At 33.7% G+C, this 16,766-nt stretch overlaps 1 protein-coding gene across 14 annotated transcripts in view; it reads right to left on the bottom strand.

Moving 5' to 3' along the window:
* Nucleotides 1-1,017: 1,017 nt before the first annotated feature.
* Nucleotides 1,018-16,766, bottom strand: part of LOC144973673 (uncharacterized) — a 33,910-nt gene continuing 18,161 nt past the window's right edge. For all 14 annotated transcript variants that reach the window (XM_078916424.1, XM_078916417.1, XM_078916423.1 and 11 more), the window contains exons 3-5: nucleotides 6,967-7,155; nucleotides 4,282-4,510; nucleotides 1,018-3,473 (exon numbers count right to left, since the gene is read on the bottom strand). In XM_078916424.1, the coding sequence (XP_078772550.1) occupies nucleotides 3,064-3,473; nucleotides 4,282-4,510; nucleotides 6,967-7,155 (828 nt within the window). In that variant the 3' untranslated portion in view covers nucleotides 1,018-3,063. The remainder of the gene's footprint in view (nucleotides 3,474-4,281; nucleotides 4,511-6,966; nucleotides 7,156-16,766) is intronic.

The following is a 16,766-nucleotide window of genomic DNA, read 5'->3' as shown; positions in this document are numbered from 1 at the left end:
TTTGCAGTTGAATAGGTTTCTTCTCAAAAATCCCACGGTGGAGTTAGCCTTTCTGCATATGTTTGCAATGTGGTCTTTCCAGGTCAGGCGATCCTACAAAGATTTTACTCAAACAATGACATGGGAATTTACAAAGATCTTACATCGACAACAACATGAGATCGTACAAAGATCTTACACAGACGACATTGTTTTGTTTGTTTTACGGCGCTTCCAACACATTTAGGTCATATCAGCACCAGTAAAAAGGAAGGAAATCGGATTGTTAAAGCATTCTACATTTACAATTAAAAGGACTTGAGGAAAAAGTAAGACAAATGGGAATGGTTTAAATAGGGAACAAATGGAGATTCCAAGCGCACACTATCAGTGTTTGAGTTTGAGATCAACTAAATGTCTCCCCCAGACACCAGCACAAGATCCCACTAAGAGGAATACACTCAAATGTTTACAAATCATATGTTAAAATAAGAAAATAACACTACATAACAGAGAGATGGTTTACAAGGAAAAAACTATCATCCCAAAACTAAAAATATACATTCGACTGTTTCCCTTCCAGCCAAGGTTAGGACAAAACTAAATAATCTCATTCCAAGACCAAGGCAGAAAGCAATTGGAAAATAGATATAGGGGTATAGAAGATACAGCAAGTACCTCCCTGTCCACTATGGGAGGTCAGGAACCCCAACTAGACAGACGACATTAGATCTTCCAAAGATCGTACTTAGGCAATGGCATGAAGTCTTACAGAGATCTTACATGGACAACAGTATGAGATCCAACAAAGATCTTAAGAATACTTTACACAGTCGACAGCACGTAATCTTAGACAATGACATAGGATCTTTAAAAGATCTAGTCTAATGCAGGCAAATAACATGGAACAACAAGGGATTTAATAAAGAGCTTAAATAGACAACGACTCGGGACCTTACAAAGATCTTACACATATACCCAATACAAAAGGAAGAGACCCAACACAAACCTCATTACTAATAATTAAACAAAACAAAGTTTTAAAAATCAAAAGCATTATTTTACTTTATTAAATAACACATTTTATAATACATAATTATCGGTCACTGCAACACGGTATCAGAGATTCTCACACAGACATAAACTACACACGATACGTACTTGACAAAGGGAATACTTAACATTCATAAATATCACAGAGAAAAAACACCACATATCTGTTTACCAACATACAACTAACTATGCTCTTACTCAAATACTTAATCAAATTCACAAAGGGCAATCGTAGAATAAATTCAATTTGAAATATCTCTCACGGATTTCTCAAGCCAAATGGTTTACTTTAATTGTTTCTATCTCCCCCTCCCCAACTCCTTAATTACATTTTTAAAATATAAAAATAAACATAAAATTAGAATATGGCAAATCTTACTATTAAAAAAAAAGGATCTTGTTCGCTTCAATTCCAAATAGAGCAATACGTTATTCTTTCTTTCTTGATCACAACAAAATCAGGTTTTCAAATTCAGATGTGAAATCACTCATCGTTGATTTAAAAAAAAAAATCTCAATACATATAAGCAGCATACAAAGTAGTCCTTATATTAAAATAGCGTGGTTTACTGATGGTGGCATAACAAATTAATCCTATAAGTATTTGACATTAATGATATTTATAAAGCAAAAGTGCTGTGGTTGGTATGAGTTTGCATTCATATGTCATATAAGTCGGGATGAAATCTAGTTTAAAATTTCGCTTTCTGGACATCCAGTCAATCTTTTTCCTCCCTGTATTGTTTAACTAATACGAATAAAGTGATCAATTATTAATTGAACGACAGTTGGACCTACATGAAATAGCAGTTGGATTTATGTGACAACCTTTGTGAACTAAAATATGGAAGAAAACATGAGAGTAATCATTTAATATCCACAAAGCAAGTCTTTGTTTTAAGACGTGCAAGCACAGCTTACCAAAAGATGTATTTTTTAAAATTTAAGAATACTTTCTCCTTCTTGACAAATTTTCGTCAACAAATGGCCGACGTCAATTTCATTGTCTTTGTTTTGTGCAATGTGCACCCCATTTTGAATAAAATCATTCAAAACTAAGACTTTTCAAAGTCCCCCAGAAAGGAAGAAAAAAAAAGACGTAAAGAAAATAAAGACTGAATTTTGTAGTAGGAATTTTTTTTTAAATCACCAGAATAAAAATAATCCATATACCCTGTGACTGTGAGTTGCCGTTACTCAATTAAATATATTGGCCATTTCTTCCAATCAAAATTGACAATGATTTCTGTTCTTCTATTGTTTTAATCAGTTCTTCAAGTACAAGCTGAATTCTACACCGGCAAGCAATTTGCTTATAATATAAATTCACTATGGTTTAGACATGTTTATTCTAAGCCATAGCATTGCTTCTAACTGTTGTATATTTTACGAATATTTTATAATATTTGATGTTTATTTTGTTTTTAATTAGCTTCGTATTTCCATCAATTAGTTTATGGCAGTGTATAAATCTGTGCTAATATAACGATGAATGATGTGTAACATTATGATAACTTCCATTCAGGATCCATAAAGTATATACATAAAGTATATCTTATCTTAAAAAATAATATCATTTGGGCTACACCAACATCATGAATAAAAGAATATAGTGCTAGGCCAAACCATCAACACTTTTCTTCAATTCCCTACAGGATTGTTTATGAAGAAAAAAAAAAAGTACTTTCAAAATATCACAACGAAAATAATTGCCTTAATTGGTTCTCTAATCTTTCAGGAAGATCACATTTTGGGGGCAAACCTCCATACAAATGGGATGTGTTATTTAAAATTTTGATAAAGCCATAAAAGGTAACTCGTAATTCAAGTTAAGTAGAGAGGACTTAGTCCATTAGCCCACTTTATCTTGTTGAATAATCAATGCAAAATCGTTTCACTAACTACAAATAAAAACATAAGTTAAATAAGGTTGAGTTACTGCACATCACCTGCCATTTAATCTCGTTTACACCACAAACATAGAAGATATAAAAATAACCAAGCAGTATTCTAAGGGTCAACAACACGTCCTCAAGATGAAACATCAACCAGACTTAAAGCTAATTTGAAGGAGTCGTGGTCAGCGCAATTTGCCAACCATCGTTTTACATTAGCGGGCGGGGCTGAAACTTGTTCTGTTTGATGCAATGCAGACCAGCAAACAAAATCGGCAATGCTGGGTCCATTTCCAATCAACCAGTCTTTCTTGCCGAGGGAAGAGTTAAGGGTGCGAATAGCTGCAGCCTTCTCTTTGGCATTTCCTTCTAGGATCTGTATCTGAGCCAGGTCCAAGAAATCATCGATTTGTGTGGCTGAGAGAATGTCAGCCGTATCGTCATAAGCTGGCAGCAACAGGCGGGCTAGGTATCGTATAACATTGGCCTCTCCTTGTATAGGTGTTTGTTTTGTTGGATCCACCACCAATTGTGCGCCGTTGGTTACTGGAACACACAGAAAAAAATGGGATTAATTTCAAAATTATTATAATTGAACTAACATCGAATGTAAGATCTATTTCAAATAAGGATTGAACAAGGAGAATTTTGTGAAAAGGTTAGAATTTGGCCTTTATCGCTTTTATCACTATTTCCAATTTTCCTCTGATTCTTCATTGGGTCCTCTTCTGAATTGGTACAAAGTAGAATATGAAAAAATTATTTTAGCCCAAGTATTTTTTAATTTTATACATTTCAGTGCAATCCAACTAATAGTGCCAATCAATTTACTAGCAAATTTTATAACAATCAACAAGAATTGTGTAAAGAAATGGCTCTGTGCCAGCAGTTCACAGAAAAATAACGGTGTGGTAGGAAAACAGGATCAATGTAATACACATCTAAAACCAAAGACTCAGCAATCTGATAAACTTGGAACTTCATATCAAGAGTTGGTATGAATAGGATGAGAAAATAATTTTGTCGACATTTACAATTACCTCATAATAAGGTAATAGTTACGATTTCCTTTTATTTTTAAATAGAAGAAAGGTATATAAAAAAAAAAAAGAAAAATACGACGAAAAAAAGGGAGAAAAAGAACAAAAAAATAAATTAAAGTCAAAGAGAGAGAGAGAGAGAGAGAGAGATAGAGAGAGAGAGAGAGAGAGAGAGAGAGAGAGAGAGAGAGAGAGAGAGAGAGATTAACAATCAAACTATATTGACTTGATGTGCCTTACAAATGTAAAGTAAATATGGCATCACAAAAATTTTTAAAAAGTAAAAGATAGGCTTAAACAGCTCATCCCCCCACCTTTTTTCCAAACAAGAGTCAGTGCTAGTTGGCAACTGGCACGACTCCTCCCACCATTGGACGTCATCAATTGCATCAGATTCCCGGGCACTTGACCAGCTACAGAAGAATGGACGAAAGTTGATTTGAACACAGAATATTGGCACTCGAGCAGCTGACCCACTAAGACTAGGGACAAAGGGATGCTTGAAGGGTCGGCACTGATCACAATGTCTTTAACACATTTCCCCTGAAATATAGAGAAGCAAACATGATGAGGTGAGTCAACAATAATTAGCATTAAATTGAGCTTTAAATAGCGCAATATCCACTAAATGTGCTCAAAGCGCTTCACAAGGGATCCCTGGTCAACAGCAACATTTAACATGTAGGATGGGACATGGCGCCTGTTAGGCGATATTACAATTTTTCGGACAAAGACAACGCTGTTAACGACCAGGTACTCATTTTACACATGAGTACGGAGAGAGAATGTGAGTAAATAGCCTTTTCCAAAGACTCAACTATGCGCCGAGAGCGAGGCTCGAACCCAGGACCTTCCGATCCGAAAGCGAGTGTCATACCACAAGACCACAAAGCTGCACCAATGCCCATTGAGTGTTACAGTGAATGATAAAATCCGTCGGATGGTGAAAAGATTTGAACTGAGATATTGCCAAGTTTAATTAGAAGGTCAATTTTAAAAAATCAAAAATGAGTTTTTGTCATAAATAATTAAATCAAACCTTTTTGTACATCTTCGGGAAATATTAAAGCTTAATTTCACTTCTAAATATTTTTTACAGCTATTCAAGTTGAAAAAGTATGAAATTTGAGAAAAGTTGCTGGATATTCTTCCCATACATCTGACCATCACTTCTTGAAAAATTACGCGATTTACTTCAAATAAATATTAAAATACTATGGGAAGCATATTCATATGAAAAAATAAATAAATAAATGCAAATTCAAAATGTTCACCTCCCGACTGATTACGTCATGCCCTGACACAAATTGACACTCATATATATCTGATATTTGAATTTATTCCCAATTACAGTGCAATACAAAATGACTGTGCGCATCGGTGGCTCGGTTGTACGGTATCTGTCCTTAACTGATTGTCACAAAAGTCAAGCAATGTTAAGCATGATCAGTGGTTGAATGACTGACAGTGATGATTATGGAAAATTCTGGCCCCGATGGTGTGTCCTTGGGTAAGGTATTTTGCACATATTACCCAACTCGACTCAGGTGGGAATGAGTACCTGGCTACAGGCAGTGAAGAACATTGTAATAGTAGTAGTACAGAAAGGGTGCCTAACAGGTGACTAATACTGTATGAAATTGAAATAATGTTCTATATGAGCTCCTCGCTGGGGGAATAAATGAAACACTGTAAAGAGCAATGGACATGGTTAATCTATGGAAATGTGCTATATAAAAGTTCGTATCTATTATATATTTATTCATTTATTGATTTCACTAATTTAGCGTAAAAAATCTCAGTTTCAATATTTAGAAAAAAATGTTTAATACATTCACATTAAATTAATTTCTATAAGTTGAAAATAAACTGTTGCAAAATAGACCAAGATTATATCCGTCTTAATTTTGCGTTAATCTGATACAACAAAATAATAGAACAACATCTGGTTGTTTTCGTGTGACATTCTATCAATAATCCTCTTAAACTTATAGAACACTGAGTGTAATTGGGTAAAGTTGTGAAATGGAAGACCAAAAATTGAGGTACAATATTTATTTGATATATCAAAACAAAATATGGTATTTTGTGATCATATTTCAGACATTAGATTCGCAATAAATTTTATTATGTGATGAGTTTACAAAAACCATTTTAACCCCCCCCCCCCCCCCCCCCCAAGAAAAAAACAAAAACAAAAAAAAAAACCAATAAAAAACACACACACACACGATCTAATAGAATTTGATCTTTAATTACGAATATTATACACATGAGATAAATTGTAAAATGCTGGAGATCAAACATATTAGTCATATTATATCCTTTTGTAAAACAAAAAAAAAAAAACAATAATAAGAGGAAAAAGATATCTACGGTTTCTTAAGAAAATTGAAACTGAACACCGCATTAACACAACAGTAACACTGGCACAGGGTAACATTAACAAAATAATATGATGTGAGTACCTTGACACTTTTGTATAAAAAGCTGAGGGTAAAACGTACACAATTCTCCACCCCCCCCCCCCCCCCCCCCCCCAATAAAAAAAAAGCGGAGGGGAAAAAACAACTAAACACTAGGTAACAATAATTAGCGACACACACACACACACACACACACACACACACACACACACACTAAAGCCACAATGGCAAAAGAACAAAGAACACAGAATAATTTTACCAGAACAGAAGATATTATTCCTCCTTCATATTTACTTAACATATTTAATTTAAAAAACATGATCAGTAAGAAAAAATGTTGTTTGTGTTTTAAGGGCCCCATTCAATTTACTTTTTAAAAAGACAGCCTCAAAAAGCTAAATCGACGATTTAAAAAAAAATTGAGCTTATTATATAGCGCAATATCCACATAAGTGCTCAAAGCGCTTTACAAAAAAGATGCCTTCAAAAGTGTGCAGCATGGAGAAATAATAAATAAAAGGATGCTGTATAAATAAGTCACATGGAGACAAATCCACAGCACATCCCACTTACCAGGTTTTTAGGGGTGCAAACAGCGGGTCCTGTCATTGATGATGATGAGGATGATGGAGATGATGTGGAGACGTTGTATTTTTGAGCAAGGCTTGATACAGAATCCTTGAGTTTCTCCAATTTTTTAACAACTTCTAACTGCCTTCGCTCCAGACATGCCATGGGACCGTCACCAGTGAGCTGAGTGGACTGGACAGAGAGAAAAAAAATGCCAACATAAAATCAATCCGAATTATAAGATTGGGTAATAAAAATAATTTTAAAATAAAATAAAATTCCCTTTATTCATCCCATAGGGGAAATTTGTCTTTAGGGTCTATTCCAAGAGAAGACCGGAATAACCCCAGCGTCAGCCGCAGTGCAACACAGCGAATTGAGTTAGGGCGAGGTAACTTGCTCAAGGCTAAACAACGCAGCGGCGGGTGATCGAACACGGTACCTTCCGGGTACGAAGCAAAAACCATACTGAGCCACGCTGTCCCCTAAATAAATAAAAAAATGAATCAAAACAGCTGATTTCCATTGAGACATATTTTCCTCTATCTTCCCTTTCAATCGAGTTGCTTTGCTGTAATTCTGCCATCAGTTGAGAAGTCCTGCACTCAATTGCGAAGCTTTGACCCGAGGTCACGTAACATAATTTATTTATCTATTTATGACTACTACATGATTTCCATCAATTGTAGATTTAACTATCATTACCATCAGCATCATGAAATGTTAGATTTATGTCATAATTAAATTGATTATCCCATGATTTAGCTCGTAAAGGCTATGAAAAGTATCCATCTCGGTTATTCAGTTAAACAATGAATAAACTGTAATAGAGAATGGCGATTTCATTCATAATAACACATTCTAAGAAGCCCTACATGAAATGAAACCAGGCACAGCAACCAGTTTTTACCAATGGTATCGGTCCGACAGTATTTTTTGCATTTATTTTTGATGTATCATTTAGCAAGGGTATTGATCATAATCCACCATTTCCGAATTTAACTGATATTAATTAACCACGAATAATCCCTATAAACACTGTGGGAGTGTTGGACAGATTACTCCAGATAACTCCCTACAACAGCACGAATGATGCAATTAATGAGAAAGTCTGACCTAAAAACATCCGATCATTTGCTGTAAATAGACATTACCATCAAACTCAATGCACAGTACAGATTCCTATAAAATGTTTTTAGGGATATTCAGTGGGGTTGGGCAAGTTTTCAAAGAATAAAATTAAGCGGTTTGTGGTTGTTTTGTTTCGTTTTATTTTTACTATGTTTAGTTTTCTTTTGTTTCCTAATTAACTTTAATTGTTGTTGTATTTAAAATTGCCTTTTAGATGTTCACCAGTTGTAAGTTGACAAAACTGTAAAGTAATCGAGTTAAACTGATCACGATTAATTGTCTGTCTTGATCACATACATTTAGCTCGATGCAAAATTCAACAAATCAATGAATGATTGAGAAATATTAATTAGACTAGTCCACGAAATACTGAAGAAATATTCTATACAAAGCAATGCACTGCAAGGGCGAATAATTTAAGAATGAAATAAATTGCTACATGACGAATGAATGTTATGGGAACATCACTAAACCAAAGCCAGAAATTTATACATATTCACCATGGCAAATCTTAAACAAGAAATCAAAACATGTCAAAGCAATGAATGTCAGTTACAAACATCATCATCATCATCGATAAACATTTACCTTGCGATCTGAAAATTTCCCTTCCTGCCACTGCCAACCGACAACAACCTCTCCTCCACTATAGCATACGCTCCACCCCCCTCACCCTCTTTTCCAACCCCCCTCACCCTCTTTTCCACCCCCTCTCACCCTCTTTTCCACCCCCTCTCACCCTCTTTTCCTCGCTCCTTCTTCCTAAACCCGATGCACGAATTCAATGTTCACACTTAGACAGGTACAAGATTGAAATAGATAAAAGAAAAGCCTCTGCTATAAATAAGATAAAAACCCATACATGTGTGTGTAAGGGCCATCCATGGCGCCTGCTGACACAATCAGTTACTGCGAATTAAAACAACTTTTTCCTGCTGATTCCTACAGATGACATTTTAACAGATCAATGAATCGTTAATGTCAAGTTCTGGGAACTGGACCATGACTCGTTTTTTTTTCAATGAAAACAAAAAATTCCATGAAAAACAAGACACATATTAGTAAAATGTGTTCATCAACCTAGCCATGCATATCGAGGCGTCTACAGTAAGAATTCAACTGCTCGTTGTGTTGAATGGATAGTGTGCGCTTGGCTAAGAAGCTCACAACATTGCCATCCGGAAGTATAACACACGAAACTATGTGTAATCGTGGTCGTTTTAGTTAGGTTAATACAGTTTAGTGAGAAGTAATCAAAAACGTAGATGGCAAGAAACAATAATAAAGGCCGGATCGACGTCAACTTCGATCTATCTCAAGATAAAACGAAGATGACGTCACTTAGGTCTTTGTTATTGTCTTTTGCCATCCACGTTTATGAGTAATTCTCACTAAACTGTATTAACCAGACTATAAACGTTCAAGGTCACACATAGAATTGTGTGTTGGTCCGTTATACTTCCGGATGGCAATGTTGTAACTCCTAAGCCAAACGCATACTATCTATAGCATTGTCACTGCTCAGTGAAGTGAAAATAAATAAGACCTCGAGTTGTTTCACGTTCGTGAAAGTTCATATTTCTTTACAGTTGTTAAGTTAAACATTTTTGAAAAAAAAAGAAGTTGATTGATTGGAATTACAATTCGACCACTTGACGGCCATCTCGAGGCCAATAAAGATATAATTGCGGTTAACTATATTAAACATTTAATTACTTGTAAATTATTGATGTTTTATAGCATCTCAGAGTACAACCAAAAACAAACAAAAAAACGTACAAACAAAAAACAATACCAAAAACAGTTCTTTGAATTTATTTTTTTTTTAAGTGCTTTACAAAAATAACGTTACTACACTAACAAAAGTAAGATCTATTTCTTGAAAGGTGTGGGGTAGTTGCACACATATGTAATGGCTTATGATCGCATAGTGGTGTTTTTCATAGATGGTAGTATTATCCTTTGCGTTGTGTTGTAGATGTTAATAATGACGAAAGAGTTCAAGGGCCGGTGATGATAATTGAATGCACAACACCAAAACATTCAAATAAAAGTCCAGATTCCAAGTTTCATTTCTTACAGTTTTATTTGTTTGTGATAAATTCAAAATCCAAATCATGATAAATTCCAAATCCAAATCAAATAGCATTGTCATAATTCAATCAGTTTCATAAATTCCAAATCCGTAAAATCAGTCCACATGTAAAGTCAGTTTGCCTAAGTAACCATTTTCAATATACGTGGAATATTTCTAAGTCCGTAAAAGCAATAAATGATGGTGAGCACAAAAGGTTTAAAGTGTGCAGCTCATGGTCAAGTTGAATGCAGAATCAAAAGGTAGAATGATCCCCGTTTGATCAGACACACTGTTTTATATCCTATTGTAAACTGTCCCACAATTCCTTTCACCAAAGGTCAGTTTTACGCCTAAATAATCAAAGGTCGTACGCCTAAATAATCCGTACGCCCAAATAACAAATACGCTACGCCCAAATAATATCGTACGCCTAAATGATGAATACCAACTATAACTTAATGCTTTTATCCCCAAATACCAAGTAACACCGATCAAAGAAAGTAATTTTCTAGTATTCAATATAATGACCAGATATACAAAATTCATGAACTCATTAAACCCACTTGCTGTAAGCTAACTCTCTTACATACGCCCCTTTCTTAGAATTTAAATTGAGTTAAGAACAATTTCAATTTTTAAAAAAAATCAGTAAGAGATCAATCTATAAGCAACGTCTAATTAGAATTAGATAATAAAATGTAAGAAATAGTTTATCAAAATGACAACACTTATGCCAGTTAAATATTTTTAAAAGTTTAAATTTGAGATAAATCAACATCAAAGTTGATTACAACATCTATGTATATATCGATTATAGTTTTTAAAGTATTACAACATCGATAATGAGATAATGACCAATCAAAAGTGATTAAAATTTAAATTTACCAACACCAAAGATGATTGAAATTTAGATATATAAATATCGATTATACTTTTTAAGGTATTACAACATCGACCGTAAAATATCAATTAATTAACAGTTCAAAGAAAAATTATCTTTTCACCTTAAATTCCACCTTCATAGCAATAAAAGTGTTTAATTCTCGTCATCTCCCATCACACATAAATATTATTGCGTGAAAAAGGATGGTTCAGTTTTCATTTGTGATATACTCACGTTGAATTATTCAATCTCAAATTCAACTCTATACGACATGGGTGATAATCTCAGCTTCCATGTATGTCTACTCATTTCCTGACATATCAAAACCAGTACCTTGTATATTCCCTTATATTGTATGATTCCATTTAAACAACATTATTACATTAATTCCTACTTATAATATGTGGTACAAATAATGTATTATAGACATCTAGATCCATATACGAAGGATTACATTTCAATTAGTAATAAAAAAAATATTTAAAAATAAATCATAATAATAGCATTATCATCATTTTAAAATTCAAGGTAAAGTTATTATCATTCATTGTTCATTGTTGATGTTTCAATTTTTTTAAGCTTTTTAAGTCATCAAGGTGTAGTTTACAACTACATTGATATCAAATTGTTCTTTGTGGTCATCCATCAGAGGTCACATTTCTCAGTAATCCGTTCGTTTTGAGAATGGTCATCCTGTAAAAATTGTCAGTAATTGTTAATTAAGTCATTGTCTCCATTTAGAATGAGTTTTCATGTAATGAAAAAAATATATCAACTATAAGAGTTGAGGTGATTGTATCTAGTCTACGTGTTGCATTGTTGTGTGTGTTGTGGTCACTGCATAGCCCAAGTGTCATACATTCACTTTATTTATTGTTAATTAATTAAAAACTTTTTCCTCTGTAAATGTCTTAGAATTATCACAATAATGTCTTCACATTCAAATATTTAGCGTTGAATAAATAATCAAACAATAGTCTGTCCGGCTTGTTCACATCACATATTTAGTGTTTGTAAATAATCGGTCATTAGTCTGTCCGACTTATTCATATTTAGTACAGTGTAAATAACTAAATAAGTAAAATCTAACATAGTATGTGATTGTGGGCTGTTACTAAAGTGACCAACTTTTGCAATTAGTGTGTTGTATTTGTTCGAGTCTTTTGAATTTGGGACGAAAAAAGACTCTACAGGTAGCAAACGTATGCTTAACCTGTTGGGTTGTTTCTTGGTCTTGTGACGTCGCTGTAATCCATTCATCTCCGGCATCTGGGTCGATTTTCCTCGTTGATATTTGTGGTTGTCTTGTGTAAACGTTGAATCTCATTGTAGATGAAATTGTAAAAATTCAAGATTAACTGTGTGCGAGATCTTGAATTTAAATGAAGTTTGACTTATCCAGCAAGTCAAAAGAAAGTTGTGAACTCAGCCATGTGTTGACAAAGAGTTCGTGTGTAGTAGTCGACAGAGGTCGTGTGTTGTAATTGTTCGTGTTTGTTGATCGAGTTTTGATGAGGTGGCATGTGAGTACACACCAGGTAGATGATGTAATCTGTAGAGTACCGGTGGGTGACGTGAGTCCACACACCAGGTAGAGGATGTAATAATAACGTAGTCTAGTAGTGTATGTAGTGGGGTCGAATAAGGTCAACAATATTTTCGTTTTTTTTTTGTTTTTTTGAACGCAGGTTGTTGAATATCATACGATAATGAATCCAAGGAAATCGCTCATGTGGCGTTTTGCGATACTTTTTCCTGCATTGTCTTATATACATATATAGCCTTTATCCTTTACAATGATACTAAGACAGGCGTTATTATAATATTCAATGTTTATAAGTTGTAGATATGGGTGCTGCACACATGTATATTGACATAAGTTTAAATTTGAATATGCTCACCACTGAATATGAAGGAAGTAGTATTGTTCACAATCGAACATCATTTTGTAAAAACAATCGTATCTTGAACGTTTATGTAATTATTGGCGACGTACATCGTTGGGTTTTGTTGTTGTAGAAGTATATACAAGTAATCCAATTGTTCAATAAAGAATGTAAATATAAAAAGGTTCATGGAAGAAATCTGTGTTGATACAGATATTATTTTATGAATTCTGTCAAGTTTGTATAAGTTGAAAGGTACGATGTAATTGAGGTTGCTGTGTAGTTTGTAGTCTGTAGATTGTGTTGATTCTAGACGTATCAATGGCTTAGTCGAGATTGTTACTCCATTTTAATGTATTCGTGGATAGACCAAAGGGATTAGGACATTTCCCGACCTCTGTTGTGGCTGTGTTTGAGTTGCCTCTGTCGTTGTCATCAGCGTTCCCGTTATGACTGATGGTTGCAAGTGTCCTCTTTCGTGATGACTGTATCATGTTTTAGTGCAAACACTACTTCTGCCTTTGATTAACTCGAATTATTCCCCTTAGAAAATCCCTAATTTAATGAAATATGATTTTGTTTATGTTATTGTAGCACTTCCTACCATTTCAACTGATTGCCGAATGATTACACACTTAAGATTTGACAATTGAACATAACTTCTTCTTCAACTCAGTTACAAATTTTATTATATAAATGTTAAATTCAAACCACGCAGTAAATATTGATTACAATTACAACAGCGAATCTATAGGAGAAAAATATGATAATCAAAATATTTGCAGAAACGATATACACTCTGGTCAATAAAAATTCAATGTTTCGCGCCTTTGCCCTCGGCTTATAAAAATATTCATATAACTCATTGCGACGTTATCTCGCGCCTCTTAATATAGCATTGATAATTGTGTGCGCTTTAACCACGCGCATCGTATTTATAAAAATTCTCCGCCTTCTGTATCATTTCATAATGTTAAACCAAGCGCTTTAATCAAACGCAAAATAAAATATTCCCGAACGCCTCATTCCTGCGTCTCGTAATTTAAACCGTGTGCACTTTAATTACCGCGTCTTACATCACTGCGCTTATTTACCCGTCATTTACAGCATTTTACCGTATGGGTTACTTATAATTCGCTGATTCTTAACAAGTTAACCACTTGTGTCACAAATATTATCAGCTCACATGACATGATAATGCATTTTCAATATTTTGTTATTCTTCCGTAATAACATTTTAACTCCCATTACAAGACAATAGTCTTTCATAATAATTAATACTCCGTCATTTTATTTGTTCTCCGACTTTAAACCAAAAGTCCGTTATTCCGTTATTATGAGAATATGTCTCCTTTAAAAATCACGATTAAACGCGTTTCAAAACAAAACTAAACAAAACAACGATTGACTCATATTCCGCATAAATCATTTCAACTTAATTTCCAGTGATAAATCAAAATGTCTTATGTAATCTATTATAACGCCATGTCTCATTACACAACTAAATAAGCTCTGTTGTCGATTACTTGGCTGCGTTAACCACACATTTATTACCAAGAAAACAAACAGATATAAAACTTTGCTCTTTGTCATGAACCCATGAATCTCAAAGAGTCAATATCAACCTACCAATTCATCCCTAACGACGGGAGAAAAATATAATCAATGATGTTGTAATATAACAATAAATACCATAAGACATTTTTCAATTATCAAAACTTATAATTTACGTGTTATTATTGCCATCGTCTTCTTGAGTCATTTTGACAGAAAATAAAAACGTAACAACATTAAATAATGGACCAACTGTTTATGTAATTCCAACAGTAACATACAAAAATTGAAATAAAAATCGACACATCTTTGTTACTGATATTAACAAAACATTGCCATTAACGGTACAAATTAGTATTCGAAGATCTATTCCGAAACGCTTGATTGTAAGTAAACGCATTTTCATTTATTTTGAAAAATAAAACGCACTAAAATATTCATTTAAATACTGCAATTTTTATTTTCATCTCTCCCTCTCTTCTTTTTAATTAAATAAAATACGTATAGCATCAATGCATTATTATTATTATTATTATTATTATTATTATTATTATTATTATTATTATTATTATTATTATTATTATTATTATTATTATTATTATTATTATATTATTATTATTTTGCCGTTCTATAATATATTGTTTTCACTTTTTGAATATAATATATTGCCCTATATATCTATATTTTTTAAAAATTTCCTTTCTATCTGTGACTCTTAATTTAAATATTATTTAGTATATTTATTTATTCTTTTAAATATCGTCTTTTGTCAGAATTTTAGGAATCATCTATAATTTCAATATTTTTTTTCATATTTCAATACAAAATAATTCCACTGCTTCACCTTCAAAATTGATATTCATTTTCTTTCCCAAATAAAACTATTTTCCTATCTGTTCACAATTTTCACTTCAAAATTCGAGTCTCACAAAAACTTTAATAGATGTTAACACCGCAACAATATACATTTCTTGTGTTTCCATGGTTCGGAATGATAACATCTTTACATCATGGTATCAGGGCTCCAAATAAAGATATATAAGAATCCTGATTCACGACACCAAATTAGATACATAATGTGGGGTAGTTGCACACATATGTAATGGCTTATGATCGCATAGTGGTGTTTTTCATAGATGGTAGTATTATCCTTTGCGTTGTGTTGTAGATGTTAATAATGACGAAAGAGTTCAAGGCCGGTGATGATAATTGAATGCACAACACCAAAACATTCAAATAAAAGTCCAGATTCCAAGTTTCATTTCTTACAGTTTTATTTGTTTGTGATAAATTCAAAATCCAAATCATGATAAATTCCAAATCCAAATCAAATAGCATTGTCATAATTCAATCAGTTTCATAAATTCCAAATCCGTAAAATCAGTCCACATGTAAAGTCAGTTTGCCTAAGTAACCATTTTCAATATACGTGGAATATTTCTAAGTCCGTAAAAGCAAATAAATGATGGTGAGCACAAAAGGTTTAAAGTGTGCAGCTCATGGTCAAGTTGAATGCAGAATCAAAAGGTAGAATGATCCCCGTTTGATCAGACACACTGTTTTATATCCTATTGTAAACTGTCCCACAATTCCTTTCACCAAAGGTCAGTTTTACGCCTAAATAATCAAAGGTCGTACGCCTAAATAATCCGTACGCCCAAATAACAAATACGCTACGCCCAAATAATATCGTACGCCTAAATGATGAATACCAACTATAACTTAATGCTTTTATCCCCAAATACCAAGTAACACCGATCAAAGAAAGTAATTTTCTAGTATTCAATATAATGACCAGATATACAAAATTCATGAACTCATTAAACCCACTTGCTGTAAGCTAACTCTCTTACAAAGGGGCACGAGGCGACAAGACTGTCACGGGTGGGGCAGGTACTCATTTCACACCAGAGTACGGTGAAGGGTGTAAGTAAATAGCCGGTTCCAAGACCCAAACTTTGCGTCTTCCATAGCGTCGTCACTGTGACATGACCACTAAGTCGCACAGCGTCAAGGGAAAGTATTAGTATTATTTTAGAGTAAAAAGCAAAAGTTTTTATTCTCTATTGTCTTCTAGCACATTTAATTCTAATCACTTCATTTCTTGTTATGATCAAAATAAGTGCCTGCTCCACTCACTTCTCTGAATTAGCCTTTTTATCATCCCACTCATTCAACACCCCCCCCCCCCCCCCCCCTCTCTCTCTCTCTCTCTCTCTCTCTCTCTCTCTCTCTCTCTCTCTCTCTCTCCCTCTCTCTCTCTCTCTCTCTC

This window comes from Berghia stephanieae, chromosome 5 (genome assembly GCF_034508935.2).
Source record: "Berghia stephanieae isolate SIO BIC M18660-M18661 chromosome 5, UCSD_Bste_1.3, whole genome shotgun sequence".
NCBI classification, from domain to species: domain Eukaryota; kingdom Metazoa; phylum Mollusca; class Gastropoda; order Nudibranchia; family Aeolidiidae; genus Berghia; species Berghia stephanieae.
This window is presented reverse-complemented; position numbering and strand designations above follow the sequence as displayed.